Source organism: Ambystoma mexicanum, chromosome 12 (genome assembly GCF_040938575.1).
Source record: "Ambystoma mexicanum isolate Mex_15411 chromosome 12, UKY_AmexF1_1, whole genome shotgun sequence".
NCBI lineage: Eukaryota > Metazoa > Chordata > Amphibia > Caudata > Ambystomatidae > Ambystoma > Ambystoma mexicanum.
In genome coordinates this window covers 101,922,244-101,945,300 of record NC_090936.1, presented here as the reverse complement: position 1 = coordinate 101,945,300, position 23,057 = coordinate 101,922,244, and the positions used below count along the sequence as shown (strand labels likewise).

The window sequence follows — 23,057 nt, the reverse complement described above, 5'->3', positions numbered from 1 at the left end:
GGGTCCTGGGTGGCGCGCGCCCAGTAGCACCCCTGCGTTCCAGCCGCGCCGTTGCTGGAACGCATGGAGTCGGCCCTGTGCTTTCATTCTTCCGTGTTCGGAGCTCCGGAGCTACCTTCACTGCTTAGAGGAAAGGCCCTCTCAACGTGCCCTGCCGTGACGACGCACATGGAGGAAGTAAATCCAGTCCACCGGGACGTCAGCCATCCGTCTTTATGGAGTGACGGAGTTCTATGTTGACGCTGACTGTGCAAGTGATTTCGGAATGAGGACTTGCACATAAAAGTATGCAGGGAGGGCTGCTGTATGGAAATGTGCCCCTGTGCAGCGGAGTGAATAAGGCGACTTAATGAAAGCAAAGCAATATTTGATTTAAGAATGCAGCGGCTCGTAACATACATTTTGGAATGTGGGGGTGAATATATTAAAGCAAATGAAGTACATGGTAATCAGGCGGCCGTGTTTCCCACCGGAGTTACTTGGATGTAAGGTGACGAATTATAGAAACGTATTTGGGAAGAAATGATACTGTGATTTATTTAACCATCGCTGCTACATTAAAAGAAAACTTGGGAGGCAAGGAGATCCGCGCTCAAGGTTTAAGGAACATTTGGAATTTTGTTTTACAGATTGGAGCACCGTATTTTTGGGATTAATTAATCAAAGCATTTGTTTTGATCTAGTCAATGCTTGGATGACAGTTTCGCAAAGAACCTGATATTGGCATATTGCTACTGGCATAGTATGTGACTGGTATAAGTCGAAATTGAAACGTTTCATGTGGTATCAACGTTTACATTCTTATAGGAGGACGTTGTAACACTGCATTGTCAGCTGCATTACAATATTATGAAAAATGCATTATTAACAGGTTTTATCTTTGGAGATTTTGGCAGATAAATAAGGGTATATAGGAGCGTAGTGCGGCGTGAGTGTTACTGATAAATGGAGGCTAGCAATGGAATTATTTATAAACGAATTATACGAATTATAGGAGACGAAGTGTTCAAAATGAACTTTTGATTCATTAATGAAGTGGTTGCTTTAGTGAGCACAATTTTGGGAAAACATTTTAAACTGAGTGAGTTGTCCATAAATGTTTCTATATAATATGCATTCTTGTAGGGATGTTGACATGTGCAGAGAGGAAATGCAATTTCAAACCGCCCCAGCATGGTGACTGATCACCACCATGGTTGGTAGCGCAGCATGATTTAATTAAGAAGATGGAGGTTTTAATGCAAGTTTTAGTGTTAAAGTTTGTGTGTTGTGAACAACACACTGGGAGTTGCACATGTTAGCACAAAATGTAGTGTGATTGGGTGGGAGTATGTGACGCAAGTGTGCGTACGAGAAGCAGCAGGTTTAGCAATTGGAGTGCAATTGCGTGTTAGTAGTGGTGCACGGGTAGCTGATGTGTGCATGTTTGTAGTTACATGTGAAGTTGTGTGGAAGTGTATGTTTTGGACTGGAGTAGTTGCGCAAAAATGGGATTTGCATGCATGCAATGGGGTTTAGGCTTATACACCCTGGCCAGGTGTATTGGCAGTAGTATAAAACCTTCAGGAGGAACCCCAAGTTTTGTTTTGAGGAGGCTGGACACAGAAGGGTGTTCCAGTGAAGTTGACCTAAGGGCATGGGCCCTCTTCGGAGTTGTAATGTGGATTTACAACGCAGTGGTGCGTAAAAGGAAGGGAAAGGAGATTTTTTTTTCTCTCTAGTAGTGTATGTTTACATAATCGGGGCTACACTAGTTTGTCTGCGTTGTAGGTAACCGCACGGCAAGATGCTTCCTTTTGTTAAGTTTAGGGTTTTCCCTAGTTAGTTCTGTGATGCCAGGCGGTGCATGTGAGAGGAGGATATTTGTTGTTTTTGCACGCCAGTTTGCAAGTGGTATTTAATAGTAGTGGAGGGCACACAGTGTTTAGCCAGTGTTTATTTAGTATTGTAGTTGTGGACAATACACTGGCATGGGTTACTGGATTTAAAATTCAGTTTGAATTACATTTTTCAATATTTTCAATGTTTTCAGGTCACACCATTTGATTTTTCATCCCAGTGGTGTGTCGGAGCTTTTGGGTTTTGCAAAATTTTGAAATTGCACTACACTACTGGTTTCTTTTCATCTGGTAGTGTTAACAATTTTACATCGCAATTTTTGTTTTTTTTGCAAAGGTGAATGTGCAATGCACTACTAATTTTGTCATTTGGTAGTAATTGCATGTTAACATTTTTCATAGCTCTTGCTATACAATTTTTAAGCCACAAACTCTTCTTTTGTGGTTGTGTTTTCTGTGATCTTTGTGTTGTATGTCTCTTTCCTAGGTTTTTCATTCCTTTTTCATGTTTTCTTTAGGAGAGAAGGATGAGGCATGCTGTTGGGATATTTGTTAGAGTGCAATGGGATCTTTGTTGGCATGTTTAGGACCATTGTGATGGCCCTGTGTAAGTTTGCAATATTCGTGGCTACACAGTTTTGGCAAGGTAGTTAGCCTATTTTTGGGGCGTTTTGGGTTGTGCTCAAGTGTGGCAGACTTGAGGCCAAGAGTGGCAGTCTTGGCGGAAGGTGTTTAGTTTAGGAGGGTCGATGTCTGTAGTTTTGTTTTGTTTGTCCATGTGGCAAGGTTTGTGCTTGGTGGTGGCGGCACCAAGACCTTGGTGTGGCAGGCCAAGGTGGAAGGAGCAATAGTAATTTTGTGGTTGCTAGTCCTAGCATGGTTGAGAGTTTGTGCGTTTTCTTTTGATTGGAAAAGGGAGGGATGTGTTATATCCTGCATATGTATGAGTGGGGTCTGAGTCAGTGTAAGAGCTGTGATGGAATGCTAGTGGAGCTTGGAGTGTTGGGGCACCTGGGGATTCCAAGGGAGACGGTTGAGGACTTGGAGCTGGGCAGGGAACCAGGGAAGAAGCTACTGATGGTCTCTCTCTCCTATACTCTGAACTGAACCTGTAACTAAGACAATAAAGCGTACTTCCTATTTTCTACATACCTGAGTCAGCCTGGTTCCTGCTCCTTGTTATTACTGGCTCAGGGTAGATCCTGCAGGAGGCAGGATACATCACTCTTGTTCTTCAGATAGCACACAAATCTTTCGGAGAATCACTTCCATGCTTAGCAAAATTAGCAAAAACTCATAGCTCTGAATATTTTGGACAAGTCCTCTGGCTTCTGAACTAGACTGCTTGTCACGTTATTGGGATGCCATTGCATTGAGAAACAACAACAACAAGAGTCTCAAATCGAACCTGTATTTTTCAAACACTATCGTATTAATAAAACCATCTACTACCAGCAAGTCTTTCCAATTCGTATACTGCCACACCACTTTCTTTTTGAGCTTTTACAAAGAGTTTGTGTTCAGTAGAAATATGCAAAAGGAACACATAAACAGCCTGCAAAGTTGAGAAAAAAATATTTTACTGTTTGTATGTTAGTGATAGTTTGCACAAAGGCAAGGTTTAGATGATATGCATAACAGTGAATATAAATAGCCCGTGGGGCAATTTCTTTGATTTTGGCTTGACCTTCATTGAAACAGCCACCCATAACTGATGCCCCATCATAGCATTGTGCCACACAGTTCTTTCAGAATGTTTAGCTTTTTATGATGATTTGTTTTATTATGGGGTGTATGGGACAATATGGGGTCAGGACAACTTGGAGCATGAGAAAATCGAGGCGACCTTTCAACATGTTGGCAATGAAGCAAGTTCAAGCGTTTTCACAATACTAGCCACACAAAAGTGGAGAGAAGTATCGCTGACAGAAAATGAGACTACAGTGGAGACAAGACGCTGCACTAAGGGTAATGCCCACCAAGAGGGGCAGAAGGCTCCAAGTGCAGCAGGCCCAACCACTTTGCAAGTGTGTGGCGTGCAAATGATGCAGAAACTTTGCTTTCACAACCTACATATCATCCTCCTGATCCCAATACATGGTAGAATCAAATAACTGTTTCTGGTCTCATACTTCCCACTTAAATATTGTGTTGCGGGCTACTAACATGTGTGTGCAGTTTAAAATATAATAACAATAACTTGCAATACAATTCTGCAGGCTAGGGAATTAATGTTTTCAATTTAGAATGTGGAGACTATTTAACTGACCCACCCAATTTCAACAATGTTTATTGCAATAGAAAAGACACAATTAAACTTGCTCTCATTTCCCATTCTCTTCACTAAATAGCTTTGGTCTTCACAGAATACATTATCAAAGTAATCTTAACTAAGCCACGATACTAGGCCCTCAAGCCATGGACTAATGTAGACTATATCTGTGGTAGCACTTTGGGTATGTTTTAAATATCAAATGCTGCACTGTCAGCACTTGAAAGTATTGCCTGTTTTCCACAGCGCACTGCACAGAGCACAGAGAAAGCATTTTTGGATTTATCGTAATGTAATCTCCCCTAGCCTTAAATACAATGAAATCTGGATGTAACTCACACTAGAAAACTGCAATATCCTATTCTCTTTCTTTGAATAATAATTTGTCAACCTCTGCTCTCAATGCACAGGGGTATGTTTTCTACATACAATTTGATACAATACAAATTGAATTTGGTACGGGACCGGCCCCCTTCATTACGGGAGTGCCGATTATGAGGTTCCCTTTGCGGGACCCTGTAAGGGCGCCTGGTAAAACCAGGCATCCTTTCCGGGTCCCGCGAGGGGAAGAGGGAGGTAATAACGGGCCAGTTGCTATGCACCCATTATTACCTCACTCCCCATTCCCATTGAGCCCTTTGGGGGCTCAAATGGGAATGGGGAATGGTTTCTGCAAGGAGGAATTACCGGGTCCTCCTATGTCGGAATGACCCAGTAAATCCTCATTGCAGGAACCCGGTAATGGAGCCTGGTTTGGAGGCAGCCATGGTGCTAATAGCACCATGGCTGCCTCCAAACTCGTAATGAGGCCCATAGACTAGCTCAGTATAATAGTGGTTAAATGCACTATTTGTAAAGAGTGCCCATAGTGGCAACCCCCACCCCCACTTTCCTGTCGCCCAAGTATTAAGTAGGGCAATAATACTGGGGTATGCATCTAATTAGATCTAGGGAGTTTTCATACTCACAATTGAAATGTTTCTTTGAGACATGGATCCAGGAGAGACCCTCTTAGATTGGAAATCTCCCAGTCAGGAAGGCCCTTCTGACCTGCTTCCATGTCATTAGGGCTGCCTCTGGTTAAGTTGGTTCCAGTCCCTTATGAACTAGACCCAATTTTCCAGATGGTGTCCAGATTCAGCATTCATCTAATGGGGATTGGTGTTCTTCTTCCTTGTAGCTTTTCCAATATTAGAATCCACTTGTTATCCGTTCCAGCCTTTTAAAGTGTAAAATATTCCCATCATATGTCAAAATTATGTCATACTATTTGATTGGCCTGATCCTTCCATTGACTTGCCCGACAGTCCAGCACTCCCTGAGAATACACCCCCATAATATCCATTGGCTAACAATTTCTATATTTTTGACATGGAGAGAGTTTATTTCACTTGAACACTGCTGAATGCCATTTTGTTTTTCCTCCTATTATAATCCCCTCATATGTAGCATAACATTGATCTTTGAATATTAATAACTGCATGAATATTTATCCTTTTAGTAATTATTAAAAATTGTAGAGAATGCAATTTTGACAAATTAAAGCAGAGACTCATATCTTTGAAATGCACATGTCCCATGTGCATATCGGGAATTGTTCCAAAGTTATGAGTGAAACATTATTTCTATATGAATCTGCATGATTTTTCCATCGCGGAAAAGTCAGCGACGGAAAAGTTTGCATAAGAAATGTGCGAACCACAAAAGGTTTGCACATTTCCCATGCGAATACGCATTTAAAACCCCTACATACCTATACCCCCACCCACAGCCACAACATACCCACAACACTACCCCACCAACACCCTCAAAACACCCCCAACCACACCCCCAACATAAACAAACCCTACTTACCTTTTTTACACGCTGAGTCCCTGCGGCACCAGTTCCCTTTCACTTCTGTGATCGGGAATCGGCGCTACAGGGTCCTTTACTTTTTTTTTTCTGGAGCTGCAGGGGTGTCCGCCGCAACCCCTGTTCACTATACCACACAGTATAGTCAGCGGGGTGTTGCGGGGGACAACCCCTCAGCCCCCTTATTTTTTTTCTTTTTCCGGGTGTGTTGCGGGGGTGTCCCCGGCAACACCCCGCTCATTATAACACGCAGTATATTGAGCGGGGTGTTGCAGGGAACACCCCGCAGCCCTTGTTTTTATCGGGTGTGCTGCGGGGTTGTCCCCCGCAACACCCCGCTCACTGTACCACACAGTATAGTGAGCAGGGTGTCACGGTGGACACCCCCGCAGCCCCTGCAGTCTTTTTTTATACTTACCTACAATGCTACCACCAAAGGTTCAAACTTTTGGTGTTCAAACCTTTGGTGGTAGCATTTTTCTGACTTTTTGTAGGGTCAGACCTTTTTTTTCAGTCCAATCGTACAATTCTTTCTATATGTAAAGCTCTGACCCTCACGTCACTTCAGATGTCAATCTATCTGAACACCATGAATGTAATTTCTGTCGGTATTTTAATTTGTATTTATAATAAGATCTTGTCCTTTAAAGGACTTGCAAATGGGGGGGGATGCTCATTACTCGGAGGGTCTGTTCACAAGGCTGTTTGTCAGTGGAATCTATTTGGGTTATTCATGATTAAAGCACACAATACATCTTTCCACCCTGAAAGGGCCTATTTCCATAGGAGTCTTAACATCCCCCTTATGGGAACCTGTACACAAGGCTGAAGTGGATTGAGTTCATCAGTGATGTCACTGGAACACTATTCAGCATTGCCCCCAAGCTAACTCATAGCAGCCTATGTTTTTGTATGTCTGAAAGGCCTTTTTCACTTTTATTTGTAATGGCAAAATGTAAAATCATACAAAATACCATACTTTGCCATGTACTATGATGAATTGCAGGTTTTTGTCCCTTCTCCGCAAGGGGGGGTCTCCCCCTTTGATGCCAGGGAGTTGAGCCCACTCTGCAAGACCTACCATAGGTATCAAGGCAAGTGGGAACTCATTGGAAGAGACTCCCCCTTTGAGGACAAGGACTCTTGTTCCTTTGAGGAACTCCCTAGACCACCTAACACAGGCGCATATAAGGAACTGTCTGCTATAACAAACAATCTGGCATCTTTACATTTGGCTGGCAGCAATGCTACAAGAAACCAATATGAAAAAGGAGATGTCTCTTTAAGGAGAGATGTGTATTTAATTGGGATGAGTCGGAGAAGGAGGGAAGGAGAGTATTGTACGCAGGGGAAGCCCCCTGACATCATCACGCCTGCTGGAGGTGGGGCTGAGACAGGTCACAGAGCCCTCGACTTTCAAAGGAACAAAGAAATCTAGTGTGGAACGCTGGAGATCCAGCATATGAAACAGTGAAGAAACCATTGTGAAGAGGAAGAGAGGAACCACATACCACATCTACAGCGTGGTGAGTAGGACGCCAAAGCATTGACGCAGAGACCACCATCGCTGGAAGCGTAAACAGCTTCCTGTCACTAGCGCCGTGTACAGCAGTAACCCAAAGAGAAGCCCAGAACAGGACGCCGGAAAGTGTGAGGAGCGAGAAGCCAGATACCGAAGAGCATTGACCGAGTGAAAGCCGAACCCTGCAACCTTCCCCTGTATACAGGGAGGTACCAGAGGAACTGGGAGGTACGGGAGGCCGCTGTGGCATAATTATATGTATGAAGAAACTCGTCCCAGTCATAAGGATGAGACATTAAACCTGAGACTGTATAATTGGAATGGTGAAAACTAAAGAAAGCAAGTAACAAATAACCCAGTCGATGAACACTGATATTATATGAAGAGGGAAACTTGTCACTAGAAAGATCAGTTAACAGGAGACGTGAAAAACCTTTAAACGAGGGGTCTAACCATCCATATTTGGGAACAAACAGTGACTGGAAACAAGTCCCCTTGGATGAAGGGAAGGTACACTATGCCTTCTGAGTTGAAGACTGAAGAAAGCCCAATTTAGAGTCACATAACAAGACAGGAATTAAGATGGTCAAGTGAACAAGATTAAAGAGGAGACAACATCAGAAAGAGAATCCATAACAAGGAAGGCCTAAAAAGAGATCATGACAAACCCAAACTAGGAAAGCCTGAATTAAAAGACTGGGAAGATTATGTGAGTTTAGACAAGAATGGAAGGAAATATATTCTACGTAAAATACCATAGAAAGCACAAAACCTTCTGGAAGAGGTGCAAGAGTTGATCAAAGAGACTATCTAAGAAGGTTACATTAAGAAACATGTATATAAAGAGACCATCTGAATAGAAGAAAAGACCAAGGGAAGGAAGACATTCTCTTGGTCTATTTAATTTAGTTATATATAGTGGTGTGGTCAGGTACAGTTATTTTGGCCAGAAGACAGTTTTACTTTGGACTTCCTGACAACCGACAAGCAATTTTAGTTCCTTTAGATGGCCAGGGTATTTCATCTAGCAATAAGAAAAGATAGGCTTTATTTTTATAATTTGATTAAAGATAATTCAGAATGCCCTCAATGTGTCTGACTCCTTCTTCTGGCCTGGCACACATGTACATAACAAGGTATTGGTAACTCTGAATACATCCAGAATTGGAAATTATAATGAAATGTCATCTTTTAAAAAGGTTTTCGCTGCAAAACATGGGAACATCCGATAAAATGACAGGATGATTTATTTGACTTTTTTCACTTTAAAGTCTATGGGCCTCATTACACGGACGGTGGTGGACCAAGGTGCTGTTAGCACCTTGGTCCATGCCGGTAAAATACCGGCACCGCCTTGGTGGAAAGGGGAATTACTGCCCTATTCCAAGGTTGGTGGGGCGGTAATTCCCCCTTCCCCCATTGCCCTTCCCCATTCCCATTTTTGCCCCATAGAGCATAATGGGAATGGGTAAGGTGCTAATTACGGCACCGCAAATTGCGGTACCGTAATTAGCTCCCTGGTCCCTTTGTGGGTTGGTTTTTAACGTCTGCAAAAAGCAGGCGTTAAATTCTCCAACCCGCAAAGGGACCTCGTAGTAAGGCGGTAAGGGTTTACCGGTACCCGTAAAATACCGGTACCGGTAAAATACCGCTACCGGTAAACCCTTACCGCCTACCATGTAATGAGGCTTCTTAGAAGACAGGTTGTGTTATGCTGTTAGATGAATTACATTTCTGACACATTTAGGCCTTGGTATTTTTGGATATGCAGGTCCATTGCGGCAGGCACAGTTATCCATGAATATCATTTCAACCCAAAGTTATTCAAACTTAGGGCCTCATTACACGGTATGCGGTAAAAACCGGCAATTACCGGCATGGCGTAAATAGCGTGTCCGCCCTCGCAAGAGGCCGCAAATTGCATGCCATTACGAGATCGCGGGCACGAGCCTACCGCCATGCCGGTAATGAGCCTACCGCCATGCCGCAAAAGTCCCAAAAAAGTCCCTTAACGGCATCCTCGAAAGCGCTGTTAGCACTTCCGCCCTGCCGCCACATGCAAATAGCGGTTTCCGCAAATAGCGGTGACCGCCATTAGCGGTCACCGCTAATAGCGGTCACCGCTATATTGCGGAAACGGAAATAGCGTCATCGCACCGGAACGGGAAAGAGCACGGCGGCCATCTTTAAAAACACAATCCATTGCCATCCCCCTTATCCAGGACACCTTACCAGGAACCACGTTGGGAAATACACCAAGGACACCGTGAAGATGCCCAAGGCCATTAAAAAATCGTCTGAGCGGCAACGCAAGGAGAAGTTTTGCAAGGAGGAGCTCCTGATGCTAACGCAGACACTAGTAGACAATGCTCATGTCGTCTTCAACAACGACATGCGTCGGGAGACCATTGTGAAGAAGAAGGCCATCTGGGAAGAGGTAGCCCACAAGGTCAGCGCGGTAGGCACCACAACCCGCACAGTCAAAGACTGCCGAAAGAGGTGGGATGACCTCCAGCTCCGTGTGCGGAACATCCTATCCGTGAACCGCAACCTGGCTACGGGCACAGGAGGAGGCAGTGAATCGCCAATCAAGCTCACCGAGTCGGAGGAGACATGCGCATCAACCATCGGGGTGGAATGCATTGAGGGAGTTGGACAAATGGAGCATGGCGTGGCCGTTTCGTCCGATGGAGGTGAGTGTATGCATCAAACAATGCACAGTGAAGTGTGATGTTCCCCCCAATCATGTGTCCATATCAATGCCGTGGCTCCAGCCACAAACAGACATGCATGCATCACTACATGCCCAAACAACACAGACCCATTCATGCATGACCCACCCAACATCCCCATTACCTGCATCCACACTGAAGAGCCCGGAATGCATAGAACGGCATGACGTATTCATTTTGCTCAAGGCAGGTCGACCCATTACTGATGGTTGTCAACATTTCTCACCCTTGCAGGATCACACACTGACACTGAGGAGGCACGCACTTCCACACCTGCTCCCACATCCAGCAAAAAAGCAAGGAGGGATGCCACAGGGGACACCGCCACATCCACTAGGGCAGCCAGGACGAGTGTCCATGACCACAGGGACAAAAGCAGCCGGAACACCAGTTGCACGCATCCACAGGCCATGGCTGCTCCCGTCGTGGCACCCACGGAAGTGTGTCTCCCAGCAGGTGAGGGCAGCATCGAGGGAATGCACTCTGCTGCCACCAGCTCAACGGGTGAAGCAGCAGCCACGGCCCCACCTTCAGATGAGGAGGACACACCTGCCATTGATGCCGATAGCCAGAGCCCCAGACCAACAAGCCCCTTACTGGCAAGCCCGAGGTACTCCTCAGGTCCGGGTAGTCATGGAGATTCACCCACCCCTGAAGGGATATGGAGCCCCCAGATATCCTCTCCTGATGCAAGTGCAATGGGACCAGGTGCATCAGCCATCCCACCAGCACCCACCATGCGACATGACCTCTCGAGCATCTACCAGAGGCAGAACGAGATGAGTGGCCTAGTAGGTCAACATGTGGCAGAGACAGTCCGCCTGAGGGAGGACATTGCTACATTGGCACAGCAGACAAGGGAGGGCATGGAGGCATGCACCAGCCGAATCTGCAGTGAAATGGCCCAACTGCGGCAGGCCATGAACCGCATAGCAGACGCTATTGAGCGTCGGTGCCCACTCACGGCCCAGGAAGAACCAGGCCCCTCCTCGTTTGGGAGTTCACGCCAGACTAGTCCCCTGCGCCGGTCTATGCGGAACCTGCGGCGCACGGCTTCACAACCACCAGATGACGATGCAGGCACTGGCAAATAGGGCCACCAGGATTCGTGTGCCACATGTGGCGATGGACACAATCACATCATGAGACTCACATGGGAGTGTTGAGGGGGGAGGGGGGTAAGGGTCTGTTTGGGTGTGTTGAGGGGGGAGGGGGGTAAGGGTCTGTTTGGGTGTGTTGAGGGAGGAGGGGGGTAAGGGTCTGTTTGGGTGTGTTGAGGGGGGAGGGGGGTAAGGGTGTATTTTGGGAGTTTGGGTAATGCACTTTCGTACCACAATATGTTCAATATACACTGTTCAGAGTTTGAAACCCAAGCGTGGTCTCCATTATTGTGTATGTGTCATTCATTGTGGACAGGGTCCTTTGTGGGCCTCGAAACATGCACCAGGGCAACAATTCCCATCTACGTCCATGCTATTTCACCTTGGTGCATGATGAGATTACAGAATCAGATGCTGATGTACATCGTGTGCCTCCTTGGCACTGCCTCTTTCATGTCCTGCCGGGGCATTCCACCCGCACTCATCCTCAGCCACATCATACTCTTCTGGTGGTTGCATGTCAATTTCAGGTGGCATAGGCACGTTCCATCATATGCACATTTTGTGATGCTCTACACATGCCATGGTTGTCTTTGCCACTTTGACACGGCCGTACAGGAGTGCCACACCCAGGCCGCTTAGGCAGCGGAGCACTGTCATTGGAGGGATGTACTATATTGTTGTCCTCTTCCTGCTGCTTCTGTGGGTTCCGTACAGGTGTTGGGAGCCACCTCCTCAGTGGATCGCTGGCATTGCCTGTATGGTGTGAGGAATGGGTACCTGTTACGGGTCACCTCTGGTGTGGGCTGTTGTTGTTGGTGCTGCACTGCTATCATGTAGTCAAGGATGTCATGTCATGCTGCTGCTATTGGCACCATCTTGGTGTGGGAAGGGGTGTGGGTAGGTGTGTGGTGTGCTCTTTTGTGCTGCCTGTCTCCATTGCATGCACCTGTGCTGATTGTGTCCATCTTTAGTTGATGGGTACACTGCTCAGGTCTCTTAACGGGTGCTTTTCGATGCCGTTATTAGCGCCATGCCGGTAAGGGGTTTTTGGGTGTTTTACATGCTGCTAATACCATGTCCGCATGGCTTGTGATGGCCTGGTATTAGCGCCATGGCGCTAATTCCGGCCTGGGGGTCGCGCGCCCGCGACCTTGTCGCTATTAGTGGCACCGTAATTAACGGGTGCGCAGATAGCGGTGGGTTCGGGTCGTGATTGGCTTAGGGAATTAACGGTACCGGTAAATCTTTACCGGTACCGGTATTCCATTACCGCACAACGTGTAATGAGGCCCTTAGTCTTTGGGGCAAAATGTACTCAAGGGTCCAATATCGTTCTTAGGATGGTTAAGTTTGTGACGCTATTCCACATCAAGTGCTATCACTCCGGTGGGCAGATGATTACCGGCATCCCACAGGTGCACCTTTGTCATGGTAACGAGTAAGAGGCGGAAAGCATAAATAAAATGATGCAATATTCTGGTGCCTCTCTCTGCCACTGGAATGCTCTGTTTAGAGTCTAACTGTGTTTCAAATGTGGCATCTGCACACCCTGCTTAAGCGTGCCATAGTTGTGTTGGTTGTAATGAAGTCAACTTCTCTGAGTCTGTTGATGCTTTTGTACCTGGTCAGGTGTGGCATCTGCACACCGTGCTTAAGCGTGGCAATAGTTGTGTTGCTTGTAATGAAGTCAACTTGTCTGAGTCTGTTGGTGCTTTTGTACCTGGTCAGATGTGGCATCTGCACACTCTGCTTAAGCGTGGCAATAGTTGTGTTGGTTGTAATGAAGTCAACTTCTCTGAGTCTGTTGATGCTTTTGTACCTGGTCAGGTGTGGCATCTGCACACCCTGCTTAAGCGTGGCATAGTTGTGTTGGTTGTAATGAAGTCAACTTCTCTGAGTCTGTTGATGCTTTTGTACCTGGTCAGGTGTGGCATCTGCACACCCTGCTTAAGCACGGCATAGTTGTGTTGGTTGTAATGAAGTCAACTTCTCTGAGTCTGTTGATGCTTTTATACCTGGTGGGGTGTGGCATCTGCACACCCTGCTTAAGCGTGGCATAGTTGTGTTGGTTGTAATGAAGTCAACTTCTCTGAGTCTGTTGATGCTTTTGTACCTGGTCAGGTGTGGCATCTGCACACCCTGCTTAAGCGTGGCATAGTTGTGTTGGTTGTAATGAAGTCAACTTCTCTGAGTCTGTAGGTCTTTGATTCTCCCTACACTAAGCCATTTGCCTCACACTTAAACAAAGCAATGCAATTCATATTGCAGTTTTTTGCAATCAGTTTGCTTTAGGGAAACAATCTTGGGTTCCATTTATGGTGACATTTCTTTCTTTTGAGCACACACATAAGGTTTCAAAAACCTGACCTTTGCAAATGTAAAAGCAAGCTCACACGTCTTGGAGGTGGCAGCTGCTTGGGAGGACTGACGTATTTGCGGTCAAGGAAAATGTGTCTCCATCAAATCTGCAACACCTAATCAAACATCTAAACCAGGGGTCTGCAACCTGTAGCCCTCCTAATGTTTAGGTCTACAGCTCCTATGATCTCTCACAATTGACTATGGGCCTCATTACGAGTTTGGAGGCAGCCATGGAGCTTTTAGCTCCATGGCTGCCTCCAAACCGGGCTCCTTTACCGGGTTCCTGCAATGGGGACTTACCAGGTCATTCCGACATAGGAGGACCCGGTAAGTCCTCCTTGCAGGAACCATTCCCCATTCCCATTTGAGCCCCCATAGGGCTCAATGGGAATGGGGAAGTAGGTAACAACGGGCACATTATAAGTGTCCCGTTGTTACCTCCCTCCTCCCCTTGCGGGACCAGGAAAAGACATCTGGTTTTACCAGACGTCTGATCAGTGTCCCGCGAAGGGAACCTCGTAATGCGCGCTCGCGGAATGAAGGGGGCCGGTCCCGTACCGGCCCCCTTCATTCTGGGAGTGCAAGGGTCGTAATGAGGCCCTATGTGTGTTATGGCTGATGGTAGTTGTAGTTCAAAACATATGGACAGCCAAAGTTTGCAGACATCTGATCTAAAGCATGAATATTGGTGACGCTGTGCTCTGCCTGAAAATTGCCAAAACTTTTTTCAACTTTTGAGAAGATGGTTTTGTCAGTATTATAATATGTACTAAAAGTATCTACAAACATAAACTGTACAATCATTCATCTTGATCCAAATGTGACTGCTTCATGTTTATTTTTCAGAAAGTTTGTCCAGGAATGCCCCAGCGGTCTGATAACACTACATGAGTTTCGAAGACAATTTTGTGACTGCACCGTGGGGAATGAGTCTTCAGAATATGCAGAGCAGATATTTCGAGCACTGGACAACAACGGGGTAAGGGCCTTTTATTTTCCCTTACTGAGGCAAAGCCATGTATCTTAGATAGTAGTTTGATCAGAATAAATGCATATGGAAACCAAAACACATGATAGCGATTACAAAAATGTTATTAAATCAGCTGATTGTACAATCATGCTTAGAATCTGTGTTGGGTTAGCACAGCTGACATTTCGGAAGTAGGTCTCCCTAGCTAGCAGGAGCACTGACAATCTAAACATAATGCCAATAACAATAAAATATTGAGAAGGTGGTTTTCTAACTTAAAAGCCTCACTATTTTCACTCCCCAAATGTATTGCCCATATGGATGACCTACAATGACTTGAAGCGCTTTCTCTTGTTGCATTTGTAAGGCATCACTGTTGTGGTCAAACTGATTAAACGTTGCTGTAACTGTGGAACCGTACACAACTAGTGACTCTGCTGGATGGCTTTGAGTGGACACTGCCAAAGGTGCCCCAGATCCTTGTCTCTTGCCACTGGAATGCTCTGTTTAGAGTCTAACTGTGTTTCAAATGTGGCATCTGCACACCCTGCTTAAGCGTGGCATAGTTGTGTTGGTTGTAATGAAGTCAACTTCTCTGAGTCTGTTGATGCTTTTGTACCTGGTCAGGTGTGGCATCTGCACACCGTGCTTAAGCGTGGCAATAGTTGTGTTGCTTGTAATGAAGTCAACTTGTCTGAGTCTGTTGGCGCTTTTGTACCTGGTCAGATGTGGCATCTGCACACTCTGCTTAAGCGTGGCAATAATTGTGTTGGTTATAATGAAGTCAACTTGTCTGAGTCTGTTGATGCTTTTGTACCTGGTCAGGTGTGGCATCTGCACACTCTGCTTAAGCGTGGCAATAGCTGTGTTGGTTGTAATGAAGTCAACTTGTGTGAGTCTGTTGATGCTTTTGTACCTGGTCAGGTGTGGCATCTGCACACCCTGCTTAAGCGTGGCAATAGTTGTGTTGGTTGTAATGAAGTCAACTTCTCTGAGTCTGTTGATGCTTTTGTACCTGGTCAGGTGTGGCATCTGCACACCCTGCTTAAGCGTGGCATAGTTGTGTTGGTTGTAATGAAGTCAACTTCTCTGAGTCTGTTGATGCTTTTGTACCTGGTCAGGTGTGGCATCTGCACACCCTGCTTAAGCACGGCATAGTTGTGTTGGTTGTAATGAAGTCAACTTCTCTGAGTCTGTTGATGCTTTTATACCTGGTGGGGTGTGGCATCTGCACACCCTGCTTAAGCGTGGCATAGTTGTGTTGGTTGTAATGAAGTCAACTTCTCTGAGTCTGTTGATGCTTTTGTACCTGGTCAGGTGTGGCATCTGCACACCCTGCTTAAGCGTGGCATAGTTGTGTTGGTTGTAATGAAGTCAACTTCTCTGAGTCTGTTGATGCTTTTGTACCTGGTCAGGTGTGGCATCTGCACACTCTGCTTAAGCGTGGCAATAGTTGTGTTAGTTGTAATGAAGTCAACTTCTCTGCCCAGCTTAAGCGTGGCAATAGTTGTGTTGGTTGTAATGAAGTCAACTTGTCTGAGTCTGTTGATGCTTTTGTACCTGGTCAGGTGTGGCATCTGCACACTCTGCTTAAGCGTGGCAATAGTTGTGTTGGTTGTAATGAAGTCAACTTCTCTGAGTCTGTTGATGCTTTTGTACCTGGTGGGGTGTGGCATCTGCACACCCAGCTTAAGCGTGGCAATAGTTGTGTTGGTTGTAATGAAGTCCGCTTCTCTGAGTCTGTTGATGTTTTTGTACCTGGTCAGACCTTGCATTAACGAAACATATCTGTTGACCTATTTTTATATGGTACCTGTGAATATGCCTTGCGCCTTTGTTTGCCATGTATCTCTTGCATATTCACATAAAGTGTTTGCAGTTTGCTGTCATATGCGTTGGTGTGACACATGTTATTTGTATGCTGCCCTAGGTACTGTTTGTTGATGTCGGTTTGCAACAAGAGTCATTGATGAATAGTGGTGTTGCTCTAATGCTGCTTTCTGTCTGTGTGCCTAGCTGTCGGGCTTCATAATGACTACTGCAGTGCAATGAAAAAGTGACAGTAACTCGGCAACCACCACTTTTATTGGTGGGAACGGAATTATTATAATTTTTACCACACTGCCAAGTTCCAAGTTTGGCGGAAAAGTGGATGTTAATATTCTACTTTGCCTCCAATAATTGGCAGATTTACCGGGGCGGATTTACGGCTCACAGTAAATCTGCCAAAATCCCCATAGAGTCCAACGGAATCGAGAAAGGGAGAATTATATTGCCCTACCACCATTTTAAATCTTGTGGTATGCCCACGGGACCGAGTGGTGGTAACAGTGAACGATGTTGGCTGTAATTCTTCAGATTTACTGCCAAATTAACGCCAAACGCATAATGATGTTGAAATAGTCTCCCTGTTCCTGACTTGTGTACAGGTCCTCAGAAGGAATCCTCCAATCCCTGTTAAATTGCAGATACCTGTTAGTCCGTATTCCATAGTTCTATACATAAAAGCATAATGGAAGTTGAACCTCTGCCATCCGGATGTCTCTAGAAGTTGGATACCTTCTCACAGATCCTGCACTTTAGGTTGTGCCTTTGCTGTCCCCTAAAGCACCCACCTATCCCTGGCTCTTCATTCAGATTTGGAGGTCCTTGTATTGTGGATTGCTGTCTCAAAAAATGTTGTCTCCTATTTCACTAACAAGACCTGGATGCTTTTCAGCGGGATCAGATGTTCACATTTCGCCAAACCAGGCATAACTGGGAGCTGCAAACAACGTCCTTCAAAGCAAGCAACACATTGTTTACAGACTGTTGAAACACATTTGCACTATAGCTGTGTGAGCCTGAATGACGTATGAACTGCAGCAAACCTCTAATACATATTTTCTGCATTTGAGACTGAAACCCATGCAGTGCAGACACGCCTAAGATATTTAAGGTTTATTCCAAAAGAAGACAATTGCCACACATGGTCTCTTTGTGGTAATATTTCCCACATTACAACAACCTAATATCAGTGAAAGACTAATGTGAGTCACTAGGCTCTCAGAGTACCAATTTCCAGAATCTGCAAACTTGTATATGACTTTCAAAAGCTCAAATGGTTGGGCTTATTTAGGCGAAGCCATTGCAACCTAAAATTAGGAAATCTACATACATGAAGAAGGCAAAGCACCAATTACCAGATGAAGATAGAGGTGTATTTCTAAAGATGATTTGAAAGCAAAGAGGGGCAGTCTAATTAAATGCTTGCAGAGCTGTGCAGAGAGCTTTGAACTTAATGCACTTTTCGACTGGTAGCCAGTGCAAGGCCTGCAACGCTGGTGTAATATGTTCTCGCAAGGGAGTATACAAAAGTAGACAGGTTGCAGTAATTGTAGCTTCCAGAATTAGTACATAGGTAGACCTAAGTAGACTCCGCTAGCGCGTACAAGACCACACTGAACCAGGGCCAAGAGACTTAGTTGGGCTGACAGGCAATGGACTAACTTTATTAACAACTTTAGGCATTTAAACTCGTATGGTCTGCGATGTAAGTGATAGGTCTTCGCCAATGATTACCCTAGGTCAGGTATCTGGCTTTCCAGATTTTACGGACGGCAACTCCATTGATCGCTTACCATTGATTTGCTGGCTAGGGATGATTGGAGTTGAAGTCAAAACATGTGGGGAGCCGAAGAGTACAAAACCTTGCCCCATGTTCTTAATGTTAATTGAGAGGTTGGGGCAGCAGCCAACCTCATATCTGCAGAATATTATGTGATACAACTTGGGTGCATCCACCTTCACAATCTTAGTCTTGACCAGGTTGAGTTTGCCAAAGCACTGCCCTATCCACTTATCCACGGAGAGCATAAGATTCTTAAACCTACTGCCAACTTCTGAGATGGAGGGCAATGTCACCTCCATCACAATGTGGCTGCAGTTGGCAAATTGAAAAATGTAAAGCCAATGGCAGCTCCTAAAATTCCTCCCTTTTTCAGCGGGAAAACCTGGACTGTATCGGTGAGAGCCATCTGCAGATGGAGGGATTTGAACTGTAGAGGGACACTAGCCAGGTCCCAGAGGACAGGAAAATAGCTGAAGAATATGTCCTAAAATCAAAACCAGTGTCGAGAGGCAAACTAATGCATCATTCATGGCGTTGGCCGCTCCCCGCCTCTATATCGGAAGTGTAAGAACAGCACGTCATACATGGCGTCTGCCCTCCCCCGCCTCTGTACCACAAGTACGAGAAATGCCATTCACTACGACAACCCTATCGACCTTATCCTGGAACAAAAGAAGAGATGAATCGGCAAACTCAAGAAGAAATTAACATGTTGTAACTGAAGATGAGGAGCGCAAGTGACATCACTGACAAACTGACACACCAAGATACAATAGACATGAAGCAAATATGCACTCACCATGAAGAAACTCAGACACTAGGTCAGACTTGCATTTAGACATGAAGAATATTACCTGCACCATATAGACATTAGTAACATAACACAATCAATGTATATGCTGAAACGCAAGACAAACGCTATACATATAAAGCTTGCTAAACAGAAATGCAGCCGTAACGTGTGGCCATCTTGAACAAAATGGACGGCAGAGCCACATTACAGTGATTGGAAAACCTTGAAGACGCCTCAAAGGTGCAGGGAGATTTAACCTGCTGAAATTATCTAAAATAGAGACCTGTGCAGGCCAGTCACTAGCTGCACAGCCGCCTCCAAGGCTATTGCGAAAAGGGAGATTTGGATGGTTCTGAAGAACAGAAGATAATAATTCCCAAGCATTAGGCATATTTCTCTTAGATTAAGTAGAGAGCAACCAACCTTTGAAAGCCAGGTGGCCATTAATTGGAAGCTTAATACTGCAGGAGGAATAGCTCGACCAAGTCTCTAGTGGCCAAAGAGAGTAATAGCACCCATATTAATATGAGCTAAAATCCTAATAAAAGCTTCGTAGAATAATTCAAAACGTGGTCTCCTCACACGTGACTTATGCTTGAAGAACAGAATCCATTCATTAAGCTCCAGACCGTTAAACACTTGCCTTGGCTCACCACAGCTTCCCAGTGCGAAAGACGCTGGACAAGGCTAAGTACAAAGCTAGATGCCCTAACTCGACACCTAGGAAATAAGGGATAGAGTCTTATTCAATTAAAAGAGGCAGTTCCTTGATATCACTCCTCCTACCACTATTTCTGCTCATGTGCCGATGACCTGCCAAATGTCCAAGTTTGGTAAGACCAAAGCCAACTAATCACAACTCTTAAAATTATGCCGCCATGTAACTGTTGCATTAGCCAATTACCTGTTGCTAATATGATGGGCCTCATTACGAAGTTGGCGGTAACCCGCCGGTGCAGCCGGCAAGTTACCACTGACCTCGTAATACCATTCTGCCGCCTGATATCCAGGTGCCACTTGGATATTAGGACAAGAGGCTCTCCGGGATGTCAGGCAGTGTAAATGGTAAAACCCCATTCCCGTGGAGACCCACGGAAGCACCTGCATCGTTGCTGCCGGTGCCGGGCCTTTGGTGAAAACCATGCCTGCTGGGATCGGTACGCCTGGCAGGTCAGACCTGCCGGCGATCCGGCCGGGCGATCTGGCCCCTGCAGTCAATCTCATAGTCTGGTGGTCTGGAAAGGGTGCCGGTACATTGCTAACAGCACACTTATTTCCGGACCACCAGACTTGGAATGAGGTCCGATGCCTTTCTTATTTGTATCATTTGGGGTGGTCAAAGGTGGGGCCATCAAATAGTTATGTGCAATGGAAAGACCAGCACCTATGTATCTTATATGTAGACAATTCCCCTAACCAATCCCCTGACCTGCAGGTTTTTGTAACCAAGATTGGAGTGCAACATCAGTTGTGAGGTATTTTTGCCTTATAATCCACTGTTTTGTATTGGAGTAAGAGAGGATTGGAGACTTGCACACTTATTGCTGTCACTGTTTTATATGGATCGTAATAAAGCAGGCCTTTGCCATTTACTCGTCACAGGGTGCAGGATTTCCCAGTCAGTCTGTTCTGTTAGCACTTGGGCTTTTCGGGGCTCTTTAACACCAGCTGCCAGATCAAACAGGGATACACACATCTCCCATTATCACCTTATTTTGCAGAAGGAAAACCTGAACTGGACCAGAGATATGCAGATGCAAATTCAAATGTAGGAAGGTTACTGGAAGGACCTGGTTGCCGCACAGAGATGCTTCCTACACCCCAGAGTAGAGAGTCGTGGAGAACCAACACCACTCTACCATCTAGTGCTTAGAGTGGCAGAGCAAAGCAGAGTGGTGCCTTTTACAGTGACTCATCACCCAGAGGAGACTTTCCTTCCTCTCCATACTAAATGAAATACTGAAGAAACCAGAACTCATGACGTCCCAGCAGCTGCAGCACGAGAAATGGTGAGGCTTTAACCCACTCCCCTCATCCTGAAATTGAAGGGAAAAAACAATTAATATATAAATTAGAATTGGATTTACAGCCTCCCAAACCTGCAGCATTTACCTTGACCTCCTAGATATAGAGGGCAACCCATATGAACTGCTAAGGATAGAGCCCCTGCAGACAGAACTCAGAAGAGTGCCACTCCCTACATCATCACCAATAGCAAACAAAAACTACATAGATAATTCAAGATGAAGGGAGGCCTTGATAGAGTATCTGGCCCATCACCTTGCAGCCCACATGACCACAACACATAGCCCAACCACCAGCAAGGGCAGCCTACAACACACATGGGAAAGCAACGTCCCTAAGCACTGCGGAGGAGAAGAAGGGATCTGATGATGTTTAGCCAGAGAGGGTGTTGTGTTGCAGAAGGAACTGGAGAAATTTGTTTGGATGAGACTGGCAAGTGAGAAGAGTTTTGAGGAGGATGGAGGTGGAAGGAGATTGCAGTAAGTTGGTGAGCGGGAGAGATACTGGAAGAGGGAATTTATCATTTGGAGGGAGATATTTTAGAGAGAGAGTTGCCAGTTGTGGAGCGAGATTGTAGGTTGAGAGATATCAGGTAACAGGAGAGAGATGGTGGAGTGGGAGAGCTATCAGTTGTGCAGAGAGACATTGAGGGGGAGAGTTACTATCTGGAGAGAAAGGCATTGAATGGAGTTACCATACTGATGGAGGAGAGGTGTAATCTGGAGATATCAGTGAGGGAGAACTACTCCAGGAGGGTATGATATCAGAGGAGACAGAGATTTGTCATCTGGGGAGAGTTTGTTGGAAGAGGAGGGTTCTCAGTTGAAGAGGGGAGTTTTGGAGCAGGGAAATAGAGTGGCAAGACAGGTAGGGAGATGGGGAGGCTGTCTGCAGTAGAAAGATTGAGAGAGTGGTATTTGGCTGAAGGGGAAGATACAACCACCCAACTGAAGATGGAGGAAGGGGCACAGGAGGACCCCATAGTGATAGAGGAAAGGGAGGATCCAGTGCACCAGGTGTCATGAACCATTGAACTCGCCCTTTCTGGGCCTCCTGGTCCCTGACAGGTCGGGGATTACACTCCATAATACTACCAACATGGCTGCAAGCTCAGACCGCTGTTCACCAGTCTTCACGTTCTACGCAGCGTATTCTATAAAGAGGCCACACCCCCGTGGCCCCGCGGCGTCTCAACACTGCTGTTAGCTGTGACTGGACATGTGCTCCGTACTCTCCCTTGTATTATTCTGTTGTTTCCTGGTTCCTGGAACCCCTTCTTCCAATCTACCTTCCCTCCTTCTTATCCAGCCCTTCCCGGAATCCTTGCACCGCCTCCGCATGCTCCATATCCTTTTTCTGAATTTCCTAGACTTTACCCTTGATCCCGGACATCGAAGTTGAACAAACACTGGAATCCGAGGACGGCCGAGCTGGCTTGTATAAGACCTGAACTGTAACGCCCACCTGGTTCCCACGGGGGCGCTGATCTAGTCTGGATTACTGCGGCCTCTTCTAGTGTGATGCGCAGGACCCGGAACACCGATTGGACAGGACCTCCAAATTGTGCTTCCTTGGCCCGTAGGAATATCCTTCTGCAGATGAGAAAGGGGATTAACAGTCTGTAGAATGGTGTGCTAGCTCCTCCCTTCCCCCCTCCGTTCCTCTCTATTCCTCCAAACCCGGTTTAAGCTCACCTTATGGTTTGGAAGGTTGAACTCTCCATCCTGCTTCTGGTGGAGGGGCGCGCGTTCGTCCAGTTACTTCCCTGGTTTTCAGAATGGCGCTGGCAAAATCCACTTGACTTTCCTGAGCGATGCGCCGTAAGTATGAAAGTTCAAAGTTCAAGTGAGGCCCCCTTTATGCTGTCTTTCTCACCTGTGATCTGTCCTTTATTTCAGGTGCAGAATTAAGGCAATGCATCGAGGGGTTAACCTGCCGAGATGAGTAGTAATGAGGGCGATCCCTCTAGATGTCCTT

The 23,057-nt window shown here is 45.9% G+C and overlaps 1 protein-coding gene across 5 annotated transcripts in view; it reads left to right on the top strand.

Annotated features, from left to right (window-relative positions):
* Positions 1-23,057, top strand: part of LOC138513340 (guanylyl cyclase inhibitory protein-like) — a 392,388-nt gene that overhangs the window by 165,121 nt on the left and 204,210 nt on the right. For 3 of the 5 annotated variants that reach the window (XM_069628102.1, XM_069628099.1, XM_069628103.1), the window contains exon 2: positions 14,529-14,661. In XM_069628102.1, coding sequence (XP_069484203.1) covers positions 14,529-14,661 — 133 coding nt within the window. The remainder of the gene's footprint in view (positions 1-14,528; positions 14,662-23,057) is intronic. The other 2 variants (XM_069628101.1, XM_069628100.1) reach the window with 1 other exon arrangement.